This window comes from Halichoerus grypus, chromosome 2 (genome assembly GCF_964656455.1).
Source record: "Halichoerus grypus chromosome 2, mHalGry1.hap1.1, whole genome shotgun sequence".
NCBI classification, from domain to species: Eukaryota; Metazoa; Chordata; class Mammalia; order Carnivora; family Phocidae; genus Halichoerus; species Halichoerus grypus.
Genome location: NC_135713.1, coordinates 97,651,764 through 97,675,795, shown reverse-complemented (window position 1 = coordinate 97,675,795; position 24,032 = coordinate 97,651,764). Strand labels below are relative to the sequence as shown.

General features: G+C 39.0%; 1 protein-coding gene across 13 annotated transcripts in view; it reads left to right on the top strand.

Annotated features, from left to right (window-relative positions):
* ARHGEF28 (Rho guanine nucleotide exchange factor 28) overlaps window positions 1–22,943 on the top strand; it is a 306,584-nt gene extending 283,641 nt beyond the window's left edge. For 9 of the 13 annotated variants that reach the window (XM_036080795.2, XM_078067191.1, XM_036080792.2 and 6 more), the window contains one exon: window positions 22,609–22,943. In XM_036080795.2, coding sequence (XP_035936688.1) covers window positions 22,609–22,772 — 164 coding nt within the window. In that variant the 3' untranslated portion in view covers window positions 22,773–22,943. Of the gene's footprint in view, window positions 1–1,554; window positions 1,701–9,495; window positions 10,354–16,037; window positions 16,202–22,608 lie in introns of those variants that run through there. The other 4 variants (XR_013445747.1, XR_013445748.1, XM_078067193.1 and 1 more) reach the window with 4 other exon arrangements.
* The last annotated feature ends 1,089 nt before the right edge of the window (window positions 22,944–24,032 follow it).

The following is a 24,032-nucleotide window of genomic DNA, read 5'->3' as shown; positions in this document are numbered from 1 at the left end:
GATTATCACTTTGGGAACATTTTTAAGGAAATCATGGTTATTACTTGCTCTCAGTAATCCACGTCATGGCAAGACTATAAAGAATTGGGCTCAGAGGCTTAATTTTAATCTATCTCACTGACAAGTGTAGATGATTGACTTTTGCCTTTTGCAGATTTTGTACCAGGAAAGGGAAACATGCCATTTGCTTGTAGGGCCTGGTGAGCCCCCGGCACTGACTGCCAGCTTCCTGATTGCATAGTTCTCTGGGGGCAGGTTGGCTGTGTGAGCCAACTGGGCCAGGGCCATCCTGCCTTAGCGCATAGAGCCCAGTACACAGCAGGAGAGTAAAACCAGCAGGTGGGTGGATTCAGAGGCAGGCAGCCAGCCATGTGGCTGCCTGTTCATTCCCACCCTGGGTTCCAATTTGGTTTCAACAAGCTGCTGAAGTGAGAGTCCATTCAGTATGAATGATTCCAGAGGTTAGGTCTGGCCTTGGGTCATCCTTAGCTTAAAACAAGAAAAAATATATACATTCATGTAAATATATACGTAAATATACATATACACACGTATGTGGTCTATGGACTACATATTTGGCTTTTCTAGTATCGTGTGGCTTTATTCTTTTTTTTAAAGATTTTATTTATTTATTGGAGAGATACAGAGAAAGCTAGAGAGCACAAGGAGGGGAGAAGGAGAAGCAGGCTCCCCGCTGAGCAGGGAGCCAGATGCAGGGCTCGATCCCAGGACCCTGGGATCATGATCTGAGCCAAAGACAGATGCTTAACTGACTGAGCCACCCAGGTGCCCCTTGTATGACTTTATTTTTAAAGTGATTGAGGGTTGGGTTTGGAAGAGAAGTTCTAACCGTTTACGTACCAAACATACCTGAAGGATAAAGCATGCTCCTATCAGTCATATTGACTCATGAGACAATGATCCAAAACTGGGAAAGGAAGCATCTTCCCTTCCACAGATCAGATTCTAGGACTCCTTTCTCATCCTGTGTCCTCCTGCAATGGAGGTTCCATTTTGTAGGGCTTGCTTAAAATGTGAAGTGTTCAGCTGAGGACTGTTAATTTATGTCTGCCTGAGAAGAATATGGCCATCTGGCTCAGTGGGTAGCAAACTTTTTCTTAAAGGACCACATAGTGAATGTTTTCATCTTTCCGGGCCATCAGGTCTTGGTCACATATGGTCAGCTCTGCCATTGTACCTCAAAAGTAGCCAGAGACAATGTGTAAAGAATGAGATTGGCTGTGTTATAGTAAAAGTTTATTTGTAAAAATGAGTGTTTTTTGTTGTTTTGTTTTGTTTTTGTTTTTTGTTGTTTGGTTTGTTTTTTTAATCCACTTAAATTGAGAGAAAGTTATACTCCTCCTGGTTTGGAAATTTTATCCCAACTCACTTTGGGTTGAATTAATAATGAAATAGTATATGGTACTTCATGCCATTTAAAAACACATTTGAATTCATGGTCTCATTTTTTCTTTAAAGCAATCTTGTGAGATGATAGTTACTGTCACTGGGTTTTTCAAGTAAGGCAACTTTTCTCTTTTACTTTTTGTTTAGTCTCTGCGAAACGATGAATTTAGAAAAATAGTGTTGAATGGGAAGAGTTTTTACGGTCAGTGGCTTAAAACTTGGAGAGACCCTCCTCACCCCCGACTCCAGATTCAAAGTCCTGTGATTGTGTCATGGAGGGCTACTGTCTAACGGTGAGGCTGAAGAGACGTAAGGTGTCATGGGTGGGATTGGTTGCTGGAACCATGGTTACTGTAGCTGGCTACACCTCAGGATTTCTGGGAAAATGCAATGAAAGTATGAACTGCTCTGTTCAGAGATTCTCATTTAGTAGGACATGGCTGGAGCCTACACATTTGTGTATCGAACATTCTCCTTAGGTGATTCCAAAGCAGCCAGCCTGCCCTCTATCCCTGCACTGCCAATGTGGAGTGCCGGGCTTGATGTTCGAGAACTTCAGTTCAAACACTAACTCTGGCTCCTAAGGCTGCATGATTCTTAAGCCTTAATTCCCCATCTGTACAATTTGGAAGGAAGTGTTAACAGAACTACAGGGGGGAAAAATGCCTGGCATGTCCTGGGATCCGGGGAATATCTGCTTCCTTCCTACCTTCTGGAAGTAATTAATTCTGATTGTGATTCAGGGGTGGTGTACCGATAAAGATGTAAGCGTCTCCTAAATGCCACTAAAGCCGGTAAGATTTAGATTTAGAAAAAAAGCTAAATTTTGAAAATATTTTTTTTAACTCAGAATGGAAATCTTTTCTAATATAAAGCAGAACTACCTTTCTGTGTTGGTCTGCGAGGGGGTGTCGGTTGTGCCGCAACTGTCCTGGGAGGCATGTTAAATGGCATTCAATAGCACAGCCGGTAGCTTCCCTTTGTTCCTCTCCATAGAGGAACAATTTACATTGGTCAACTATGTTTCCAGAACCAAATGTAAGAAATATTCTGGCCACACGACTGAACATCTCAGTTTGGCATATAGAGCTTCCATACCTATAGAACTTCCAACCCTTACTGGTTACATTATGTAAATGGTTGCATTATGTCAATATATCCCCAGGAAATCTTATAATTGTACTTGAGTTCCCTGAGTAGGTTTTCAACTAGAAAGAAAATGTTGAGAATGGCCAACAGTATTTTGGTTTGAACCATTCCTTACTCTGAAATTTAAAAATTGTGCTCTGGTTTATGACCTCAATCTCCTTTTGAGTTTGGTTACTCTGAATCAATTTGTTCTTATTAGTCCTGGATAGACTGATAAAAATCAAGGTTCAGAATTGCCAGGAAGTACCTCTTATTAGCACTTACCATAATTTGAATTAATTACCTGTGTAACAATTTATGTAATGTCTGCCTGCCCCAGTACAGAATAGGCTTCACAGGGGTAGGGAGCTGCATGTGTCTCCTTTGTTAATTGCTCTCTCAGAAGCACCAAGCACACTGTTTGGCATAAAATGAACATTTGATAAATATTTATGACATGAATGAAGGCGTCAAGGTCCATACTCTTTAGCAGAAATGACAGCACCTGTGAGCTTGAGCCACAATGCTTGACTCGACTGAGGCACGGGAAAAGGTTGAGAAAAGACAAAGTTACATGGGGTGTGATGGTGGTTAATGCATGCAGGCGAGAGGAGGCTAGCTCACTGGATCCACTGAGTTTCAAAACCTGTAAGATGGGTGTATGTTAAACGGCATTCTTAAAATGTCAGAGTAACTGTAAGATTGTTTGCCGTTAATACCTAACTGGATTCAGTTATCAACTTTTCTTCCTTATTAATGTTGAAATAAATGTGTTTACTGATGTATAGTCGTATTTAACAGATTGGTACAGGTACTCTTTGTACAACTCTAGAGAGCATCTCTTTGTGTGATTTATTTTTCCATTTAGAACATTATGTATAGCCCCATATAGCCTTGTATGGCAAATGAAAACTTTAAAAAGTTAAAATGTGTTCTTCATAAAATGTTTTAATTTATTCTAAAAATAAAAATGAACCCATCACTATCATTTTAGGAAGATGGCACATAAACAACTTAGCATTTATCTATTTTATCAATAACTTAGCCAACGTATCTGTTCACTGGGGTATTTCTTTTTTAACCATATAGTAGCTCGAACACCAGTAAATTAAACATGGGCAGTTAGCTCAACATCAATGAAATAATTTCTTAAACTCTTTTTCTTTTGCTAAATCCTATTTAACAGTCTAGCGTATTTCCCCAGGCAAAACAAACACTATTTGTTTAGTTAAATATACTCCTAGAATGTGAACCAATTTCCCTGGCATAACTTTCTAACTTGTCAGACTTAAAATACTGCCTGAGAGATTACATATTGATGATAGCAATCTTAAAATTAAGTGTGGTGGCACCTTAAGAAATATATCCCTTTGCTTTACTCTACACTAACTGGAAGGCACCTTTATATTCTCAGCTGGTCAATTCCCAGACACAGCTGGCTGAGGGGGAGAAGTCTTGCCCTGTTGTTTTGCACAGATTTGAGCCAGATAATAAAAAAAACGAAAAAACAAAAAAACTGGGCCCAAGTTTTGATCTGTGGAGATGTTAATTTGCCATGATAAATCACTGTTGCGTTTCCTTGGATAAGGGGCCAGGGTCTCCATTCTCTTTCTGGATGACATATTAATTCAATTTAATTTGAAACATTAATGCTTGGTTTGAAGATTTACCTAAGGAAAAATGTAATCTTGCAAAGTTTCCAGTTATGCAGGATAGGACTCTGGACCTTTCACAGAACAATTTCACAGTAAGGCTGTGCAAAATTTAATTATTTTCATGATGACTCTTTTCCATAGCTCTCTTTGTGCAAATTTCATTACACCACAGCTTTTTTCTTCCTAAAACATAACATGCTGGATGTTTGGATTAAATATAGAATATTTGGATCATCGGCCAAAAATATAGGACACTCTGCTTCTCTGGTGAATTGAGGCCATTTTGTAAGGAATAGTGCTGTAAGGCTTTGGAAGTAACGTTTACAAGCAAAACATTGGCCGAGTTTTAATTTTATTTAATGACCTGCTTCCTACCAGTGATCTTGGCACCCTCTGCAGTGATTTGCAATCAATTAATCATATAGAATGTTGTAACACTGCAAAAAGCGCATTGCACTCTGAGAGTCTCCTAAATCCTCCAGCAACAGAAAACAGAAATTGCATGTTCGAAGACCTCTTCGTGAAAAACCCCAAATAGGGAGGTGTTTTTAACATTCTGTTTTCTAACATGTCCTTGGAAGCCTCAGTACTTTCTTGTAGCTTGTGAGTTCTCTAGTTCCCATTTCTCAAAAATGGTTTGGCCTTTCACTGGGCTGTCAGTATAGGAGTCTGTAAGTGTTTGCCTCGTTCAATTTAGACACTAGTCATTTAGATGAGGGAATTCTTGATTCTTCTGAATTACTGAAGGAGGCTATGGTTTTGTATTTTATCCTGAATTCAAGGCAATAATGCTCAACTGCAGTAGGCCGTATTTTTGAAGTCTTTGTAGGAATGATTCAGAAAGGAAGCTTTTTGTTTCCATCCTGGGAATACACTGACATTTGCTAGAGGCAGATGGCAGAAGATGGGATGGTGTGATATTACAAGTCAGAGAATTCACATACTTGACTCTGCCAGAAGCTTCTGGAATCTGTATGTTAAGATCTTAAGCTTATATTCTTGTCATTTCAGATGTGCCCTTGCAGTTAACTGTTTAGCTCTGCTGGTTTTTTTTTCTTCTTCTTATTTTAGCATGGTAAATATGGAACTATTAAACATTCTTAAAATTATATAAGCCTAAACTCTTGGATGTATGTATATTGTGTTGTCTTTACTTGCTTCCATATGGTTATGTTTTGAGGATGTTCTTAAAACAAGAATATGGAAGCTTAATGTATATCCCAGCTGATTAAAAGTGAACCCTCTTTTAAGAAACTTAAGTTTTCAGAGCTGTATTACTTCCATGAGTAGGTTCAACTTCTGACTCCTGACAAATTTATTTCTCCCAAAGCTGTACTATTTTTGATTATTTGTTAAATTATCCAGATTGGCATGATAGATTATACACAAGTAGAGCTCATCCTATATTTTTAGATGCTTGATGCTTCTGTTCAGCATGAGCTCTAAAACACGCTCACAGAGTTTTGCATATGCAAACTCCTCTTCATTGGCACATAGATCAGATGGAGAAAATGTAAGAAACATTTTGGCCAAAATGTGATGGTCTGTTAGTCGGCATGTAGTAATGAGGCCATATTTTGCATCCAGGCTCCAGTGTGAAAAAGTGCAGTTGTGCACTGATGTCTCTCTGGGGACCACAGACTGGAATCACATCCCCCTGAAAGGGGGTCTGGGAATTGACCAGCTGAGAATATAAAGGTGCCTTCCAGTTAATGCAGCAGTACTGAAAGGGGTTGGGGGAGTGGCTGTTAGCTTTCTTTTAGGGTATTCCACTGAACTATCTTTACACATTAAAAAAAATTTTTACTTATTTAATGCTGATCAAGTAGCCTGAGGGTAAAGCATTGTGAAAGATCAGAAACTAAATTCGTCTTTTGTGAGCTTCCTCTGTCCAAGATGCCTTAATGAACTTGAGGGAGAAAGCCTGAAATTGAACTGTGTGAGCCTGAGAGCAAAGGAAGTATTGGGAAAAATCTCATTAAAATTACCCTACTACAAAAAGTTGTCATTCCTCCTGGTAAGAGTATGGGAGGATTTTAGCACAACGTGCTGCTAGTAAATTAAAATACTTGTCAGATAAGAGATACAGATATATTGCTATGTAGATGTTGCAGATACGTTTGTCAGATTCAATCTCTTACCTACTAGTTAAGATAGATTCACACCCACCAACCCACATAGGGACACAATTAAATTCTTCTTTTTATAAGTCAAGCGGGGCTTAAAGGTAAAATACTTATTTTCTTAAAGTACTTCTACAAGTTTATAATACTTCTGGTGATGGTTATTGGTGATGATTTTTTAGTTTTTTTAGAGATAATTCTTTTCTTTTTTTTTTAATAGAGTCCATTGGCCAGCTTTGAGAATCTATGGTTCAGGAAAATTCCAGAAAATGTGTTTCATGAAGGGCTTAATTCAATGACTGAATCAACCCTGACCCAGAAAAGCCACTAGGGCTGAAACTTATTTGTCAATACCATTTTTGGCCAGAATCACCAAGACCAGATACGTTCCTGAGATAAAAGTAGGTGATAGGGTATTCTCCTGATAATCAAAAGTGAGAAGATAAAGGATCCACCTTCTACCATCTCCTAAACTCAGTTTCAGCAAACGTAGACTAAAAATGTATTTTCCAATGTAATGAACTTGACATGAATTTATCAGCACTTCATTTTTAAGTGAGGGATTTGAATGCATGGAGACACGAACAAATGAATGCACAAAGGAATGCACTAAGTTAATATTACACAGTGGAGATGGCTGACTGGCATGGTGGTTAAGATAGAAGGGTTCGAAATTATGCCTCGGTTCATATTCCAGCTCTGTCATTTATTACCTATGCAATTTTAAGCACGTATTTAAGATTACTTGGTGTGTTTGCTTCCTTGTGTATAAAATTGGACTTCTGATAGTATCCGCTTTGGAGGTGGTAAGAGGATTACTAAGACAAAGCATAAAATAGCTGGAACTTTGGAGGTACTCCATAGACAGAGTTATCACTTGTTACTATACCTTGCATTAAGAAAGCTATAAATCATGAGGAAGTGCATTTGAAGACTTGAGCCCCTGGACCGCTTCCAGGCAATGGCTCTGGTGGCCTGAAAGACTTACATCTCATTTGGGTTTTACCTAAGAAGTCGCGTCTCAAAACATGTTCCACAAGTCTACTGGCTGTCACTAGGTGTTATGTGATGGACAGGTCTCATAATGACAATATTGGGAAATGCTGGTTTTGCAATTACCCAGCTTTTTCAAAAACTTTTATTGTGCTCATGTGTGCCCAAAAGTGGTGCTTCCCAAATCCTAGTATTTAACCACAGCATCCTCCTGTCCAGCCCAGCATCTTGCAGAGGCTACTACTGTTCCTTGAAATATAGTGGAGCAAACACTTGATGTAAGTGGATGTTGAAATAAATTCGTTGCCTACGGCACACCCTTCAAATACATTTTTTCTCCCTTGGGAACGGTTGAAATCCAAGTGACATATCCCAACATGATTCACCATATGGGTTGTCTTTTGAAAACCAAATCCAACATGAATTTAAGACAGAGTTTGTTTACCCCCCAGGTCAGCACTTGGGCCTGTGGATAAGGGTTTGTGTCCAGTCTTCTTAGAGATTTTCTGGGTTCGCTTCCTTGGGCCTTTTCAAAGGTGCCATGCGCTGAGAGGGGTCCTCCCTGAAGAAGAACCAGGAGGTTATGTGTTTGGGCCTGGGGGCCAGGTCTGGCCTTTAACTTCTTAGCTGCCTTTCCTTCTCCTCCATCCTGTCTCCAGACACCCCCACCCCCTTTGTACATCTACTTCCTCTGTCAGGAATATCTTCTCTCCTACCCTTTTCTTCCATCCTGGTTAACTCTTACTCCTCTTTCAAGACTGAGCTCCAGGGTCACTTAATTCTAGATGCTTTTCCAAACCTTCTTTGTCTGGGTTAGGAATCTCTCTTGTGTAATCCTATGTGTCCAGTACACCCTTTTGTTCCTTTCTACAATATTTTGCATTTGTTTTCCCTTTAGACTCTAGGATTCTTTATATAATTTGTTTTGTTTGAGTTATAACTCACAATACAGTGAAATGCTCCCCTATTAACTCTCTTCAATCTGGTGAAAAGAATATCAAGGCACAGAAATTTCCATCACTCCAGAAAGCTCCCTTCTACTCCTTTCCAACCAGTCCCTACCCCCAGAAGCAACTACTCCTCTGCTTTCCATCATCATAGGTTAATTTGCTTAATTCTAGAATGGAATGGAATGGAATGGAATCAGACACTATGTACCTTCTTGTGTTCAGGTTTTTTTACTCAGCATGGTTTTGAGATGCATCCATGGCATTGCATGAGTCTGTAGTTGGTTCCCTTCTACTACCGAGTCATCTTGCATTGATGAATTTACCACAGTTCCCTATTCTTCTGTTGTTGGACACCTGGCTTATTTCTCATTTTTGGCTACTGTGAATAAAGCTGCTGTGAACATCCCTTTACAAGGTTTTTGTTTGTTTGTTTTTGGTGAATTATGTTTTCATTCCACTTGTACAAATACCTAGGAGTAGAATTGTTTCTAGAATAGGTACTTGTTTAACTTTTAAGAAACTGAAATTTTCACAGTGGCTCTACATACTATAGACCTCCCGGGTGCTGAGTCAAGGTCTTGTTCAACTTGCTTTCCCTCATGGTCGGCCCAGCGCAGAGCACACACTAAGCGCTGAGTGCTTGCTGAGTGAAGAACAAATGGATAATAAGCTCAAACCAGTTTTCATTATTTTTTTTTTTTTAAGATTTTATTTATTTGAGAGAGAGAGAGAGCACAAGCAGGGAGGGGCAGAGGCAGAGGAGAAGGAGAAGCAGACTCCCTGCTGAGCAGGGAGCCCAATGCAGGGCTTGATCCCAAGACCTGAGATCATAACCGGAGCTGAAGACAGACACTGAACTGACTGAGCCAGCCAGGCGCCCCTCAAACCAGTTTTCATTCTGACACCCTCTCTACTAACTGACAAAAAATGTCAATCAAAGGAATGGAAACTTGATTGACTTAAATGTGGTTTCAGTCCTGGTAGGCAAATCTAGGGGAATACAGTGTCACTGCAGGGGGGCAGTATGTGTAGGTGAAGCCAAGTATGTAGATTGATGGGCAACCATACAAGGGTCTGGATGACTGTAGCTGCCATGCTCACTCCTCATGTAAGAACTGCTAACACTTCCATGCAAGACCCTCCATAGGCTACTCTTTCAGCACATACTCCTGCCTGGATTCACCTGCACAAACTCAGAGTTCAGCCAAACCTGACAGCTCTCCTTTTTTTTTTTTATAGCATCTAGCATTTTCTCCCCTTTGCAAGAGTTGCAAATTCCATCTGGAATACCTCCACGCGAGCCCATCTCTCTCTGTTGACATCCTGGTCAGCCTTCAAGGCTCAGTGAAGATGTTGTATCCTCTCTGAAGTCCTGGCTGCCAAACCTGAAGCTCACTCTCTGGAGGGTCCGTGAGGTGGTGTTCAGCTGTGGACTGTATTCATCAGCCTTTGAGCAGTATGCCTTGCCTATATTATAGTTATCTGTGTCTATGTCTTCCAACTGTGTGGTAATAGGCATTCTCAGGATGGTGTGCTTAGTGGCCCTCAGATGTCTGTAAGGAATGAGGGCTGCTGGTTACTAAGGGAGTAGCTGAGGCTACTCTTCATGATCCTTGCTCTTGGTGGCTGACTCCACCAAAGAGAACTTATATGGTAATGTTCTGGCTCCTTCTTGAGAAGAGTTGTTTATAGAAGAAAGAGTTCTATCCAGAAGGAGGAGGATGGAGTGCACACTTGGGGATTCGTGTCACCTGGCAGATAATGAAAGGGAAATTTGCTTTCTTTAGGCTCCAGTGTTAGTCACAGGTCATATGTCAACAAGCACAAATATTAACAGCTAGAGTAGCTTCATATGACATTAGTAGCCATAAGACAATTAAAAAATAATTTCCTTTAGAGGGAGATGGCTCCAATGAATAGAGCAGTTAATCCTCTGATACATATGTTTTCTTTTGATTGCTGTTTTGGTAAAATCCTTATTTTGTCTCTGTTTGGCAAACTGCCTTCTTCTCTATGTACGATTTCTAAAAATATTTAATTTCCAGAAATGTAATATAGTTATCTTTACTCTGATAACAAATAAATGTGAAAAGAATGCCAAGGGTGTGAAAATCTGCATTGAACAAAACATTTTTTTCTATATATTATGTTGAACTTTTAAAATTATAATCATTTTTGAGTGGCATAAACTCAAAGCTGCAGTTGGAAAATACATTTTGGAGTTTGGTTTCTTGGCAAATGTTATTTTAAACAAATAGAATTACAAAAATAATGTTTCTCATTTCTAAAAAGAAAAAAATTTTATGTTGCTATGAAAACTGTAAATACCAATTTCTCAGAACAGAAAAGGCATGTAAGTTGTTTGACATTGTATAATTTTGTAGTTGATCAAGAAGAAAAATACATTCATTTGTAGACCTTTAAAGAATTGGATACCAATTTTTTTCAAGTCCAATAAAATTAAGAAGTAGTTAGAACTAGTTAGTTTAGATGTATTTGATTTAATTCCTTGCCTTCTTCTGTTTTAATAAGAAACACTGGATCTTGTATGCTCAAGAATTTTAACAGATGCTTTTCCCTCAACTGAGTTAGTAAGAAGTAAATGCAGCATTAAAATTCCTGAGTTCCTACATTATTCACCTGGCAGAAAAATGAATTCACTTCTCTCAGCAAAATGAGAGGCATAACTCTTTCAGTGTGGGTAGGGTCATGAAGCAGACAGTTTCCAGAAAGTCAGTTTAATTGGCATGGGGTACTTAGGAATCTGTGGTCTTTATATCTTTTAGAGGACTTCAGAGCCGTGAAAATCGGGCTGTGTCCCTGAGCTGGAGACCTACATGCCATTTAATTCAGTGCACTCTTAAACAGTTATTCCTATTTCTTAACAGGGACTCCAGAATTTGCATATCTTAATTTTGATTTAAACGTTGAGCTTGACATTTTTTGTCTGTTTGAATGTATTGTGGACAATTTCAAACACGTACATAATGAAACAAGAGTATGACAACCACACAGTGACTGTTACCCAACTGGAAAAACTTAGGAACATATGGCCAGTCATGTTTCATCCAGCAGCTTAACCCCCAACACGCCCAGTATTATTTTGAAGAGGTATCTAAAAATCATGTGTCAACATTTATTGATCCATAATATTTCAGTATATATCTCTAAAAGATAAGGCTCCCCTTTTAAAACTATTATCACACCAAGGGAAAAATTAACAAAAATTCCCTAGTATCAACATATAGTCAGTATTTAAATTCCCAATTGTTTCGTGTGTGGGTGTATGTGTGCATGTGTGCTTTTTCTAGTTTGTTTTTTTGATTCAGAATCCAAATAAAGACTACATATTGTAATTGGTTGCTGTGTATTTTAATGCATTTTTTATTATAAAAGTTTTAATTATGAAAAATTTCAAACTTACAGAAAAGCATAGGAAAAAATGTGCATTTAACAAATGTTAACCATTGCCATATTTGCTCCAGATATCTCTTTGCCTTTTTTTTTTAGAATGTTAGATATAATGTACCTTTTTATTTTTCCTTTTTTTTCCTATTTAGAGCTAACCAATATCCTATAATTGGTGCATATCCTTTCTATAGTATGTTTTTATGCTATCACTACATACATGTATGCATAAATAACATTTTTGTTTTTATTATTTATTCTATATAAATACATAATATGTATGCCTTTTTTGCAACTGGTTTTTTCACTAAGTGCGCATATTCATACATGTAGCTCAAATAATTCATTTTAAACTGCTGTATACTATTCTCTTATAGGAATAAACACCAGCATGTTCATTACCCTACTAATGAGCAGCTAGGATGTTTCCAATTTTTTTCCTCTTGCAAATGATTCTCAGTAAACAACCTTTTATGCATTCTCCTTGTGCAAATGAGTAAGAGTTTATTTACATGGTAACATCTAAAAGGGGTAGGGATGTCTTTGGTTTTGCTGGGTATTACTGTTTTCTCTCTAAAGTTACATAATTCTTAGCAGCAATATATGAGAGTTCCAGTTTTTCCAGAACTTCCCCAACACTCAGTCTCGTTAGTCTCTTAAATTTTGCCAGTATCATGGGTATGAAATAGTAACTCACTTTCTTTCATTTGTACTTCCCTAATTACTAGTGAGATTTAGTATCTTTTTGTATTTATTTCCTTTTAGGTTTCCTCGTTGGTGAATTGACTATTTATAAAGGTGTTTTTCCTAATAGCAGATTTTGGAATTTCAAGTGTTCAGTCTTATTTATGTAGGTACATTAATTCTTTTCAAGTGGGTTCAGTATGTTTTATACTTTCAGATACAGTTTTCAGAGAAATCATGTTTATAGTTACATGTGGATACTTTTAAGATTGGAAAAGGATATTTATGAGAGCTGAGCTCTTTCAAGATGGAGAAAAATCAACCTCATGTGCAGAAGCTACTTAAAATAACGTTGGTTTTGACTATTCTGTTCTATCTTCCTGAGTTTTTAACCATCTGCCTTTTTCATCTGCCAGTTTTTTTCCTACCTTCCACTATGTCTTCCTCCAAAGCTCTGATACCTCTCAGGAACTGACCAGTATTAGTTTACACTCAACACATCCAACATCTATCAGCTTCAATTTCCTTCCTTGAAATTTCCCTTCCAGGACCCTCTGTCTTCCTGTTCCAGGATGTCCTTTTTGGTCCAGGCCTGCTATGCAGGTGTCAACTGGGGCACCCTTCATATCCCTCCTGTGATGGATCCTATGTCCTCAGTCCCATTCTTTATCTTTTATGACCTACTCCTTTATTTGGTGGAGCTGATCTCCAAACTTTCTAAGAAAAGGTGTCGTGAAAGCATATTTTTCCCAATTAACTAATTTGAAAGGTATTTTTCATTCCATTTATTTTTGCTATTTTATACTTGGTTTTTGTAAGATATCTAGGCTTAGAATTCTTGATGGAAAATTATTCTCTTTCAGAATTTTGAAGGATTGATTCTTCTACTTCTCAGGGTTGCTATTGAGAAGTCTGATGCCATTTTTGTTTCTAATCTTTTGTGACCTATTCTCAATTATTGGAAGCCTTTAGAATTCTCTCTTTATCTGTTCTTGGATGAATTGTATCATATGCCTTAGGGTGGTCTTTTGTTAAAGCCATTTTTGCTGGTCATTCATTAAGATCTTTCAATCTAGAGATATTTCCTTCAATTCTGGGAAATTTTCCTTAAAAAAAAAAATCTGCTTCTATTCATTATTATCTTACTGGAGCTATTTCTGGTTTTAAGTTGGATCCCTTGGGTCCTCTGATATTTCTGCTTTTTCTATTTCCATTTTTTCATGTTTTTGTTCCACTTTCTGGGAGATTTTCTTGTCCTTAACCTCCTACTAGTCCATTGATTTTTTTAAATTTTATTTTAGGATTTATTTAATTTGAGAGAGTGTGAGAGTGAGTAGGGAGAGGGGCAGAGGGAGAGAATCTTCAAGCAGACCCCCACTGAGCATGGAGCCCAACGCGGGGCTTGATGCCATTACCCCGAGATCACAACCCCAGCTGAAAACAAGAGTCGGAGGCTCAACTGACTGAGCCACCCAGGTGCTCTTGACTTTTTTTTTTAATCAGCTAGCATATCCTTAATTTCAAGAAATTTGTTCTCTTATAGTTGATGGTTTATGGAATCGTGTTTTTGTTTTGTAGTTGAATGTCTTTTCAGTAATTTTTTGAAGATAAGAATTACGCTTTTGGAAGTTTTCTTCAGCTTCCTGTGTTCTTGAGGGTTTTTTTAAAGATTTATTTATTTGAGAGAGAGAGAGAGCATGGTGTGGGAGGGGAAGAGGGAGCAAGAATGTAAAGCGGACTCTGTGCTGAGATCACGACCTGAGTCAAAAGCAAGAGTTGGGGACTTACCCGACTGTTGCCACCCAGGTGCCCCCCTGTGTTCCTGACTTCTGTTTTCAAGTTAGGTTTGTGTCTATATTTGTATTAGGTTCTCCCATTCATATTCCATAATACACCTACCATTGTGGATTGGTGTGACAATTGAATTGAATGTTTGGCTGAAGGTCAAATAATATTGGTGGTTTAAAAAGAGGAGCCCTATAATGCACTTCTACCTTGACTACACACTCAGTTTGATTCTGCTGAGAAGACAAGGATTAGACTAAAGGAAAATTTAAGCTACTTTCTACACATAAGAATTCCAAATTGATGATTCTCAGGACTCTAATTTGAGTAGATAAAATTGTTGAATCATATGTTCACTAATTCCTTTGACAATATATATTTATACCTACTATTAAAACTGAAATTTACTTTGATATACTAAATGCATTTATTTTCTATTTCTTAAATGTACTTTTTTGTTTTAGGTAAACTCAAAAGGCTAAAGGTTAGGAATCTAAATTCCAAGAGAAACTTATCAATTCCTTGCTATCCACAAATACACCCAGGGTATAAAAGATCTATTCTGAATTATAGTTCACTTAGGAAATGTAAGATTTTCTAGGCAAAAGCAAAGGACCATACTTGAATCTGTATCATTTTTTTATGGGTAGCTATAAACTCAAATGAACCTCATCTATTTTATGGAATAGAGTCATATAAATTGTGTATCATTCTGAATAGATATAAACTTATACACACACACTTGCCAATGACCTGTCATATAATTGCATTAAAATTGATCAAAACATACTCTGCATCCAGAGGAGGAGTCTAATTTATTGCCACATTGTTCCATTTATAGCAGATGTACAGAAGCCACACTGTTGGAATAACAGAGAACCCTTTATAATTTTATAGTCCAAATATATGTTAAGCTATGGACTTTTAAAAATGTATCATGGAACATTTCAAATGTACACAAAAGTAGAATTGTTTAATGCACTCTCAGCTTTAATGATGGCCAACACACAGACAAGCCAGTCTTGGTTCATCAATGCTCTTTTCTCTCTCTCACATTGGGTTATCATAAAGCAAATCCAAGACATGATTTCATCTCAAAATACTTCAGTGTCTTTCTTTAAAAGACAAAGAGTGGTTTTTTTTAAACATCACCACAATATCATTATTACACCTAAAAATGTAACAATTTTTACTTAAAATCATACTGTTAGTACTTGAATTTCTCTCAGTTTTTTTCCCTTGGTTTGTTTGAATTGGGATCCAAATAATTTCATATATTGCATTTGGCTTGTATATCCTTTAAATCTCTTTTAATCTGAAGTTTCTCTGCCCCCTTTTAAAAAAAGTTTTAAAATTTTTGAAAAGACTAAGCTGTTTATTTGTTGAAAAGATTTTTTTCCTGGAAAAATATTTTTTAAAAAAAGTCCTATATTCTGAATTTTGCTGATTGATTTTCTATAGTGTTACTTAACATATTACTTTACCCCTGTATTTCCTGTAAACTGGATAGTTGGGAATGGGTGTTTGATGTTGGACTAGATAGAGGCTTTTCTGACATGTAAAAGATAGATTTCCTATATTGTAAAGTATACATTTCCTCTTGCATCCTATCATGAGGCTTACCATATCTGTTTCTCTTTTTATGATTATAAATTGATCTGTGGGTTCAGAGATTGACACCTTGATCCATTCATTATAAGGTTCCCTATCCGCCTTTCTCCTATTAACTTCAGCAGCCATTGATGATTATTGCCTGGGCCCACCATCGGACATTATACACAGGGTTAAGAGTTTCTGAATTTGGAAAACCTCATTTATTTTCCACTTCCTGCCCCTGATTTATTCTGGGATAGTGGTCATTGACTGTCTCTTTCTTAGTCTATAATACCTTTATCTTTCTCCAGCGTACCAATTCCCAAAGTGTGTCACACGGAACACGGCACTGCCAAGCACCCTGAGAGAGAAGTCTTCCTGAGTTTGGGGGATGCCACTCCTCTTCTCCCCTCTCGGAGCCTGTTAACGTTCTAAGGATCTCTTAATAAATTTGATTGACCCAGAGTTGCATCAACTTACCTGACCACTGTATTCTTTTATCATTAATACCTATTAGTATCTTGTTTATGCCTCCTAAAAAAGAGGGGAAGTAGAAGCACTTGCCCCATCCTCCTGTGGGGCTTGCTAATGTGAAAGGCGTGAGTCCTTAACGTTGCCACCTTATAGGGAGAAAGGAGAGTGAGAGCAAAGCGAAGTTCAAAGTTCAGATAACAGGGGCGCCTGGGTGGCTCAGTTGGTTAAGCGACTGCCTTCGGCACAGGTCATGATCCTGGAGTCCCTGGATCGAGTCCCGCATCGGGCTCCCTGCTCGGCAGGGAGCCTGCTTCTCCCTCTGACCCTCCCCCCTCTCATGTGCTCTCTCTCTCTCTCATTCTCTCTGTCTCAAATAAATAAATAAAAAATCTTTAAAAAAAAAAAAAAAACAAAGTTCAGATAACAGGCTTGATGTATCATAACATGTCTTATATTAATATAATCTCTTCATTGTATCAATCACTCCAATTGCTTTGTTTCTTGTCATTGTCACCATATAACTCACAGATGATTCCAAGTATGTTAATTACTGATAAGAAAATAAAGTCCAGCTGTAACAGTCACAATTTAAAAAACTTACACCAGTTTGCTTTTATATGTTACAAATTTCTTCCTGCACCACCCCGCACGTGCATACACCCCCCCCCCCCCCCAGGGCACTGTTATTTTAGTTCAGGTGCAGTTTTGGTACATGAGGAGTAGTAAAGGAATCATAACAGTAATTGAGATCATTGACTTCAGATACCAACTCCGGATTTGTTTTCATGCCAGAGGCTCACATCCTGTTTGTGGCTCGCTATGGAAAGTGGAGTCGGACAAAATTTGTGACATAGACCAGTTTTCCTTTGCTCTGAAGATACCTCAAGCTCTGTACAATAAGTGTTTTCCATTAGAAGGAAAATGCTGTGCACTGAGGCTCCTGAGAAAAATTAGTGATTGCCAGTAATGCCATCAGGAAATGATTTTTTAAATGTTTCACAGTATAAGCATGAATCGATCCTTAAATAGGGAATACTACTTATTTTGCAGACTTGGAACATTAATCAAAAAAATTTTTGAGGTGGAGTTATTCTAGGGAAGTGTGAATTTTGATTTTAGGAATATGCACAAGGGATACGGTAATAAGAAGCACAAGTCAGAACACTTCATTAAAATAAACAAGAACAGAGCCAAGACCCAGAAGACACGAAGCTCTGTTTTGTGAGTTTTGTTTGGGAGAATGGGATGGGACGAGACACGGAGGCTGAGCTAGGCATCGTCAACGATCTCAACAGTAGACTCAATGTGCGTTTTGTAGCACTGGACTGCTGGTGCCTGGCCACTGGCCATACTGTTGAGTTAAATTCTAGACGTCCACAGTTGATATTAAGATGAAAGCTACACTGGTGCTTTTGAATTTAAATAAAGCTTCAAATTTATCATGATTTAAAATGCCTTTCCATTCAGAAAATCCTGAAAAGGCAAATATTACATTAATTATTTAAAAAGGATAGACAACCCTTCTTGACTTGTCACAAACTTTATGACAAGTTACTCTTAAGTTTGCTATTCGTTGAAGGGAAGATCACGTGCAGGTTTTGACTGTGGACATTATCTTCTCATTTGGTAGCTTTCCAAATACTGTCTTTTGAGGACTCGATGTGGGCTCAATCAGATGGGTGTTGTTAGGAAGAATGAAGGTAGAGAGGTGGGATGTATGTCTAGAAATTACCTAAAAGCATTATCTTAGAGGGGTGCCTGGGTGGTTCAGTTGGTTAAGCGACTGCCTTCGGCTCAGGTCATGATCCTGGAGTCCCGGGATCGAGTCCCACATCAGGCTCCCTGCTCAGCAGGGAGTCTGCTTCTCCCTCTGACCCTCCCCCATCTCATGTGCTCTCTCTCTCTCTCTCTCTCATTCTCTCTCTCAAATAAATAAATAAAATCTTAAAAAAAAAACATCTTAGATGCAACTTAAGGTAATAAATTTGCATTTCTTGACCATAAAGCAGTTAAAAAATACATTCATTTGTTGTTTCCTCAGATTATTACTTGGTGAATCACTAAGCCAAAACACAGATGTATAAATTCTCAGTAGAAGAGTTCAAGAGGCCAGAATGGTGATTTCAGTTAAACCCTTCATGAACTGAAGCCCAAAGCGGAGAAATGACTTGCCCAAGGTTACATTTTACCTTGTGGTTTACAGAGTGCATTCAACTCTCAGCTTAGGGGGACCTTCATTCGTTTTTAATATGGTGCATGGTTGCACTGTACACCTTGAGTTTATAGTCTGGTCTTAAACCAATTATCCAGTTGGCTCAAAATAATTATAATGGTGATAAGCCGATGGAGGGAGGGCTGATTTTGCTTCTTGCTAGTGTCAGCTTTTCAGGAGCTGATTTCTATGATTGTAAGCCATCCTACACCCCAGATCCTCTTCCTTGACAGTCTAAAATTCCAACAGCAGGTGAGCAAATTGTGAAAATGATAAATGCAAATGTCAACCAACAGGTTGCAACTAAGGGCTAAAAATAGGGAAATTGAGGCAACTGTAATGGCCTGTGGATATCCGTGCATGGTGCAGTGCATGTCCCTTGGTAGCATGGGTGCTTCCTACCCCCTACTCACAGGAGAAAGGGAATAGTACCGGTCAAAACGTGGATACTTAGAATTTTTAAAGACTTCATTAGCAGAGTGACTTAGACCCCACAGTGGGTCTAAGGAAATTTCTTCTTAAAGATGAAGTTGTAGAGTGTGAAAAGAAAAAGTTCAGTTAAGTAGAAAACCCTGCACCAAGACTTTATTTCTCTATTTGGTTCAGCCAGGCCTTGGGGTTTTCTATGTGTTTCAGCTTATTTGTCTTTATTTTAAGGTTAACAGTGTTCCTTCTGTTTAGTTGCCCTGAAGTATGGCAAAGATCAAATTGTATCTTTTAGGTCAAGTAAGAGGGAAAGTTGTAATGAGACACTAGATTGAAAGTTTCCTTGTAGTCTGAAGTTTTGTTTCATTATAATAGCATTTGCTTTATGGCTGACAAAGTTATGTTTCTGTTAAATTATTATTTCTTTGTTTATTAAAAAAATGAGGTATTCTATATTTATGTCCAACAATTTATAGGGATTTTGATCACAGAATTGGATGATTTTTATTCCTCAAGAATTCTGCCTTCTGAGTCAGTGAGGTTTTATTTTAACAAATGTTTTTTCAGTTTAGGGTTCCATATAATGATCATATTCTCTAGGGTAAAAAGTGTGGAAAAAGGTGGCTGACCTTGAGAAGTATATAGTTGCTGTGCTGGAGTTCTTTCAGGGTTGAAATGGAATAATAAAATCAGAAGTCATGGAACAGTTTCTAATTTCAAAGAAGGTTGTCTGACTTTACCTAAATAGTTGGTGGAAACCAAGGAAGAATACGGAGAAGGAAATTGAGTTCCCCTTCAGGTGATACACAGTCACAACAACCTCCATTCATCCATCTGGAATAACAACATGAGTCTCACTTTAGGGTCTAACAAGCTGTTTCTCACCTAGAGATGTTCTTCTGTATTTTTATTCTTACCTGAAAAAGTTCTCATTAAACCTTTATACTCCCTTACACACAGGAGAAGATTAAAAACTACACCCCCCATTTATTCTTGGTTCTCTATCTTTCTGAACTAGAGCCTACAGTTTAACTTAAGATAAAAGACTTCTGGGGGCACCTGGGTGGCTCAGTTGGTTAAGCGTCTGCCTTTGGCGCAGGTCATGATCCCAGAGTCCTGCGATCGAGCCCTGCATCGGGCTTTCTGCCCCACAGGGAGCCTGCTTCTCCCCTGCCCTCTGCAGCTTCCCCTGCTTGTGCTCTCTCTCTCTCTCTCTGTCAAATAAATAAATAAAATCTTAAAAAAAAAAAATCCAAAGAATTCTGATATACACTCAGTTCTTGGCTCTTTTTGAGCATGCCTTCTCTTGAAACCATTAAGAGGACTTGCCAGATCTAGACTCACCAGTATTTTGGGTTCTCTGCTACATGTTTCACACCCCCAGAGGAAGGAAACTTACATGGATTAAGGGCTTCCACTGTGCCTGGCACGGCCACGTTTGTCACCAATCACCTCTCAACCACCTCATTCAATGGATGGTTGTTCATTCTCCATGTGGTATTTCTTACAGCCTGGCTGGACCTTCTGTTGGCTAGGAGGCAGCCCTGGAGTGGCTCACATGAACCGTGCTCCAATCTTCCAGCCTCTGCTAGTTGGACGTTCTGAACTGTGTGTGTGTTTTAGGTTGTGTAATACTAAACACAAGTAGTGAAACTGAGAATATTTGTTGTTAGAGGTTAAATGGCTTTATTCATTCAATGGCTGGGGAAAGCAGTTGAAAACATGAATGTCTGTTGTGACCACAGACAGGCATGCTTTGTCTCCAAATGTGATAAAATAACAGAGGGCATTTTAGGTTGATCTATCTTGCCCTCACAGAGAAATCATTGCCGGGGGTGGTGGTTCCTGTTTACCTGATTAAATGAGGGAGGCTCGCAATTTTATAATAATTATGTCCATTTTTAGGAGCTTGGAATGTCTTTCTTTTGCTAATATCGTTTTTGCTAAGTGACTCTTCAAAATGTGGTACTTAGGGAGGATAAGTATTAAATATTCAAGGTCTCTTAATTTAGCAAAGACGGTCAAGCCCTTTCCATCACTGTGAGAAATGGGAATCTTGAGAATCTTGATCGGATCAGCAAGTGACAATGGTCCTCTGAGTTCAGATCTAGATTAGTTCTTATTTGCATGATGTTGGGCAAGGAATTTAAGTAGCCTGAGCCTCAGTTTCCCAAACTGTAAAATGTGGGTTACAACATTTTGAGGCTTAAAGAGTGATGGTGGTAAAAGACCCAGAAGAGTTCTTGTGCCCAGAGAAGGCAGAGAATGTTAGTTAGAAGCATCTTCAGTAGTTTCATTTTCAGTAGTGAGTAAGTTCCCAGTACTTGAAGTATAGGATTTGGAATCAGGGTTAGTAAAATCAAGTCACCCAAATGTAAATGAATTTCTTCTTTGTGCTCCACTGGCCTCGAGAGCTTGGGGCAGAGCTGTGGAATACAGCCTTACCTCCTCCCACTCTCTCCTCCCCCTGGGGCCCTCCTCTGCTCCGGAGGCACAAGTCAGCTCCTCCAGGTGACCTGTGTTTGCTTTCTGTGGCTCTGGCTGTCCCCCTCCCGGTAGCCCGGCCTCCTACTGGAAGAAGTGATGAAAGAAGATGTAGCAAAGGGCACCACATGCCCGAAGATGGAGCAATGTGAGGACATTTTACTCCTTATTCCTGCCAGGCCTTGCTTGCTGCCTTCTCTGACAGCTAAACATCCTTGTCAGGAGAGCAGAAGTTACAAGCGTTTTTTTGGTCATTAGAATGCTACCAGTTATGTGTATCCACCTAAATAATAGAGTCCTTGAATAAAATGTGGTAATGATTATAATGCTTCTTGTTAATGACTGACCAAGGAGCAGGTGGGCTCTAGCCATATACATCTTTCCCACCTGGGTTTCCACACATGCTCTGCTTTTTGCTCTGACTGAAGCCAGTTGTTTGTAGTTTTGCCATTTAGCTGAGCCTCAGGAAGGGTGGTCAATAGAACAAGGGAAAAGAAAACAGTTTGCAGCAAAAGCCGTTCTTTCCTTCAAATATGAACCTCTTTTCATCTTCCCTTAAACCATATATTAGAGGGTTTTACCAGAAAAAGGGAGAATAGACTATGCCCTGCTGTTGCTAGGTAACCAAAAAAAAAAAAAAAAAAAAGAACCCAGCCATAGTTGATATTGGAACAGTTTTCCCTAGGAACCTGGCTACTCCTGCTAAGTGATTTGTATAGTCTTAACAGATTTGCATAATGGTGAAGCTGGAGGGTCTGCATCTTTCAGCTCCATTCTCCCTGCCCCTTGCCCACATCAATACAAGCCTGGCTATATTATTTGAGTCTTGAGGTCAATCCTTGACTTTGAGAGATTCTGCGGGAAGGTGCCGTGCAGATGCATATAGTTCACTGCACATAGCTGAGTATATACTCTATTTCTAAGACCTTGAACCGGTTTTTAAAAATAAGTGGGCACCCTTTTTCAGCAGGAGCGATGTTTTACCTGCCCACAAATGGTGACAGGTCTTTATTCATTTGACACCTCACTGGGATTATTTTGTAAAGGTTATTTTTAGCCGTAGGAGACATTTGTACACCCTGCCAAACACATCTTAATGATATATTGATTAAATTCTTTGATTTAATTACAGTTTGTTCCTTTCTCATTGGACTCCATGATTCTCTCTGTGGCTGACTATATGGGCCCTGCATTTCCCAGGTTTTTAGAGAGCTATGAGTCATAGAATCCCCTGCTCTGCAGGCCTCAAGCTGATTCTCCTGACCTGTGCTGTCTGTCTTTTGCAGATTTGGACATCTCTCAGACTGAGTTCCCAACCCCCCATGACTCCAATCCACATGGCTCTCAGCTGCAGACATTTATGGCAGAAGCAAAGCTAAATCTACAGACACTGACCAGACAAGACGGGGAAACTGGAGATGGAGCTGAAGAAAATATTGTTTACCTCTAATTGTGTTATCATAATTTTTCCAGACAAAACAAAACACTGGCATTTTGTGGAGAATTTTTTTTTCTTTTCCTGATGTTCGTGTGACTGTGTCCAAATTGCTTTAAGAGTAATATTTAATATTCCGTGCAAGTTCATTTTTTGGGCATGAGTCCAATTAAATTATTGAAAGCAGTTCTGTTTGTCTAATCGTTAACTTATCACACCTAATTTCAGATTTCTGGAGGAGAAATTCACTTGAATAAGCAGAAATATTTTCAAAGTTGTTATGACTCTAGAGTAAAATTCCATATTGCATTTTCTACTGGATCATCTGGTTTTGGAAATGCATTTTTTAAGATCAAGAAGAAGCAATCTGGATGGAAAGAGTGATATTCTTGATGGGCATACTTTCCCAACCACAGCAGCAGATTAGGGAGAGTGGCCTCAGGGCCCCAAAAAGCAGAGGAAGATGCGGGAAAGGCCTTTCCTTGGCTCGCTTTTACATGCTAGTTTCTCTTTGGGAAGTCTCAGGGCTCACTCCCGGTGGTGATCTGTTATGGTCACCATGCAACCAACATGTCCTGTCTGGGCACCGGTTCCAACTGGGCAACAACTCTGCTACGGACACAATCTGGACTCTTAGGACCTGGGCCACAGGCTTTGCAGACTCAATTTCTTGGTCCTAATGCTGGTTGGTTTTCAAACCACAGTTGAGCGTCATCCTTCACACAGCCCAGAGGCAGAGCCCCAGCCAGGGCATTTTGATGTAAATAGTGAGGCTTCATTAGTGCCCCGGTCTCTCAGCTGGCCCTGTCTCCACAGGCCCTGGGAGCAAGAACAACTACCACTCACTAGGAGGACCTCTGCCCTGCAGTTCTTTAAGGACAAAAACCACTTTCTGGGTGAAGCTTGCTGACTGTGTGTGCTTTCTCACAAGGGAAAAGTGGCACATCCTGCCTTCAGAGTAATATGGGTCTCTCTGTAAGAAAATAAACCAGGAAATGTTTTCAGTTTGTTCTTCAGGAATAATTGTATATGTTTTGCTCTGAGTCAAAAAATATCTTTCACCTCACTATTTTGAAATTTGAACGTTGTGTAAGACCATAGTAAAGTAGACATTTCACACACAAACACTATCTCCTGCTACTAAAAGTGAAAATCAAAGAGTACTAAATTCACCCAGAACTGCGACACTTACCAGGAGGGGGCTGCAATAGGAAGGGAAGAAATTTCACCCAGATTCCATTACTTGGCCAGTTGAATACCTACTTTCTATTTTCC